The sequence below is a fragment of the Plasmopara halstedii genome (assembly GCF_900000015.1).
Source record: "Plasmopara halstedii genome assembly, contig: Scaffold_1594, whole genome shotgun sequence".
NCBI lineage: Eukaryota > Oomycota > Peronosporomycetes > Peronosporales > Peronosporaceae > Plasmopara > Plasmopara halstedii.
In genome coordinates, this window is record NW_020188505.1 from 305,601 (window position 1) to 307,978 (window position 2,378).

The window sequence follows — 2,378 nt, forward strand, 5'->3', positions numbered from 1 at the left end:
GCAGTACTTGGTGGCTTGATTCCCAGTATCTTACGAAGAAAGTCAAACTGAGCCGCAGTGATCGGCTTAGTTATCATGTCGGCCTTCATGTCTTTGATAGAGCAGTACTGCAATATCACTTGACCTCCTTCGACCTTCTCACGTACAAAGTGGTAACGTATGTCGATGTGCTTGGTTCGTTTATGAAACTTGGGATTCTTGGCCAGTGCAAGTGAGCCTTGGTTGTCTTCAAAAATCTTGACCGGATCCTCGTCTCTCATTTCGCCAAGCTCGCATAGGAACGTCTTGAGCCAAATCGCTTCTTGTGTTGCCTCTGTTAACGCCATGTACTCCGCTTCTGTTGATGACAGTGCTACCGTGCGTTGTTTCTTGCTTTTCCAGCTTATGCATCCACCGTTCATCATAAACGCGTAGCCACTTGTACTGCGTCGAGTCTCGATATCACCAGCCCAATCCGCATCCGAATAGCCTTGAAGTCCTTCTTCACTTGTTGCCTGAAATTTGATACCGAAAGTCTTGGTGCCTTGAATGTAACGTAACACACGCTTGAGTGCTTGCCAATGTGTAGGGCACGGATCTGTCGCAAATTGGCTAAGAACTCCCACAGCAGCGGCGAGGTCCGGCCTGGGTCAGCAAGCGCAACGTAATCTGCGAACTTGTCAAACACTTCAGACTTGGTCTTCAGCAGGTAGCAGGTACACAGCACAAAAATGGGAGTACTCGTCAATGAACGTGACAAAATAGCGTTTTCCACTAGATGTCGCGGTCTGCATTGGTCCACAAACGTCACTGTGAACGACTTCAAGCGCTTGTTGGGCCCATTTAAAAGAAGACTTTGTAAATCTTACACGTGTTTGCTTCCCCAGTGCGCAGCCATCGCACAGCTCCCACTGCTTTACTGACGCCAAATTGACTGCAATGTCATATCCCTTCTTAACGATGGCTTCTAGACCGCCATGGCCTATGTGACCAAGTCGAAGGTGCTAAGAGGTACGAAGTGGTGTCCTCATGGCATCCCAACGATCTTGTCACGTTGGCCTCGTCAGGTATAATAGGCTTCATGCAAAGACGAAATAATCCCTTGCCTTCACGTTCACCAAGCTTCCATCGAAGACCTTTGACCTCAGCGAAACAACCGTCGCGCTCAAAGGTTACTGGACCAACGTCCTTAGTAGAACGTCTAGCGGAAAATAAGTTGCGTGATAGCTTAGGAATGTGCCAGACAGAGGTAAGCACTCCTTTCTTCATCCCACGCGGCGTCTTCATTGACATGACAATATCGCCTGTTCCATTTGCTTGTACAACGCCGTCATCCACAAGATACACGTTGAATGGAGCAATCTTCTTATAGTTCTTCATGTACTCATTTGAATACGTCATGTGTTATGTCGCTCCAGAATTAACCAACCACACACAGCTTGACTTGGCAGCACACGCAGCATCACCAACCAAAAATAAGTAGCTGCCAGAATCATCGATATTCTGCGCAATACTCGCACGCTGTGGTCGTTGTCGATCGGCATTCTCGCAAGTTCGCGTGGGACACTTGGCAATCCAATGTCCATGTTCCCCACAGTAATGACAGGGACCATTCCTTTTTACTGGCGCTTGTCGCCATTTGCGTCTTCCAATGTCTGTTGAAACAAACGCTTAACCTTGTCCGTGCGCGGCTCCCTCGATACCGCCACCTTGTTAATTACGCTTCATATCCTCGTGTAGAAGCCGAGATGTCACTAGCTCCCACGACAGCGAGTCCACTCTTGACTCCAGCGCCGTGATAAGAAACGAGTAAGACTCACCGAGACTTCCAAGAAGCGTGATCACCAAGTCTTCTTCGCTGACCGGAGCTCCCACAGCGTCGAGCTGCTCCGCAAGCGTCTTAATCTTGTTAATGTGCTCTAGCACATCATCACCTTCACTCATCATCGTCGTGAAGAAGCGGCGACAAAGAAACAGTTTGTTCGCCAAACTTTTCTTCTCGAAATGCGACTCCAGACGTGACCATGCATCCTGCGCGCCGTTTGCTGAGCAAACCAAAGGCAGTTGCGAATCCTCCATCGCAAGACAGATTATCGCAATAGCCTTGCACGACTTCCTCTTGAACGTCGACTGCTCCAGCTAGGTGACGCAGTGTCAAACTTGACCTCCCCGGAAACAACTTCCCACAAGTCACGTTCCTCAAGCACCATTTTCATCTTGAACTTCCAGGTTTGGAAAATTGTTACGTCGAACTTGTTGATGCGGCTGGGGGCGGAAGGATCCTTTGCGAAGGCGAAGTCGTAGTCGGGGGCAGGGTCTGCGGGGCTTGGGCTCATAACCCAATGAAAAGGTACTTGAGCACTAGATGGCAAAATGCAAAGTAAGTATATTAAAGGGCC

General features: G+C 49.0%; 2 protein-coding genes across 2 annotated transcripts in view; both read right to left on the bottom strand.

Moving 5' to 3' along the window:
• PHALS_01840 (Phosphatidylinositol kinase (PIK-G3)) overlaps positions 1-1,380 on the bottom strand; it is a gene marked incomplete at both ends in the record, with an annotated part of 5,070 nt that extends 3,690 nt beyond the window's left edge. The window contains 2 exons of the mRNA XM_024716308.1: positions 35-624; positions 995-1,380. Coding sequence (XP_024581920.1) covers positions 35-624; positions 995-1,380 — 976 coding nt within the window. The remainder of the gene's footprint in view (positions 1-34; positions 625-994) is intronic.
• Positions 1,381-1,692: 312 nt separating this feature from the next.
• Positions 1,693-2,058, bottom strand: PHALS_01841 (copia proteinlike; the record flags this gene model as incomplete). Its single annotated transcript, XM_024716309.1, has 1 exon — positions 1,693-2,058. One exon carries the CDS (start codon positions 2,056-2,058, stop codon positions 1,693-1,695), a length of 366 nt encoding a protein of 121 aa, XP_024581921.1.
• Between the last annotated feature and the right edge of the window lie 320 nt (positions 2,059-2,378).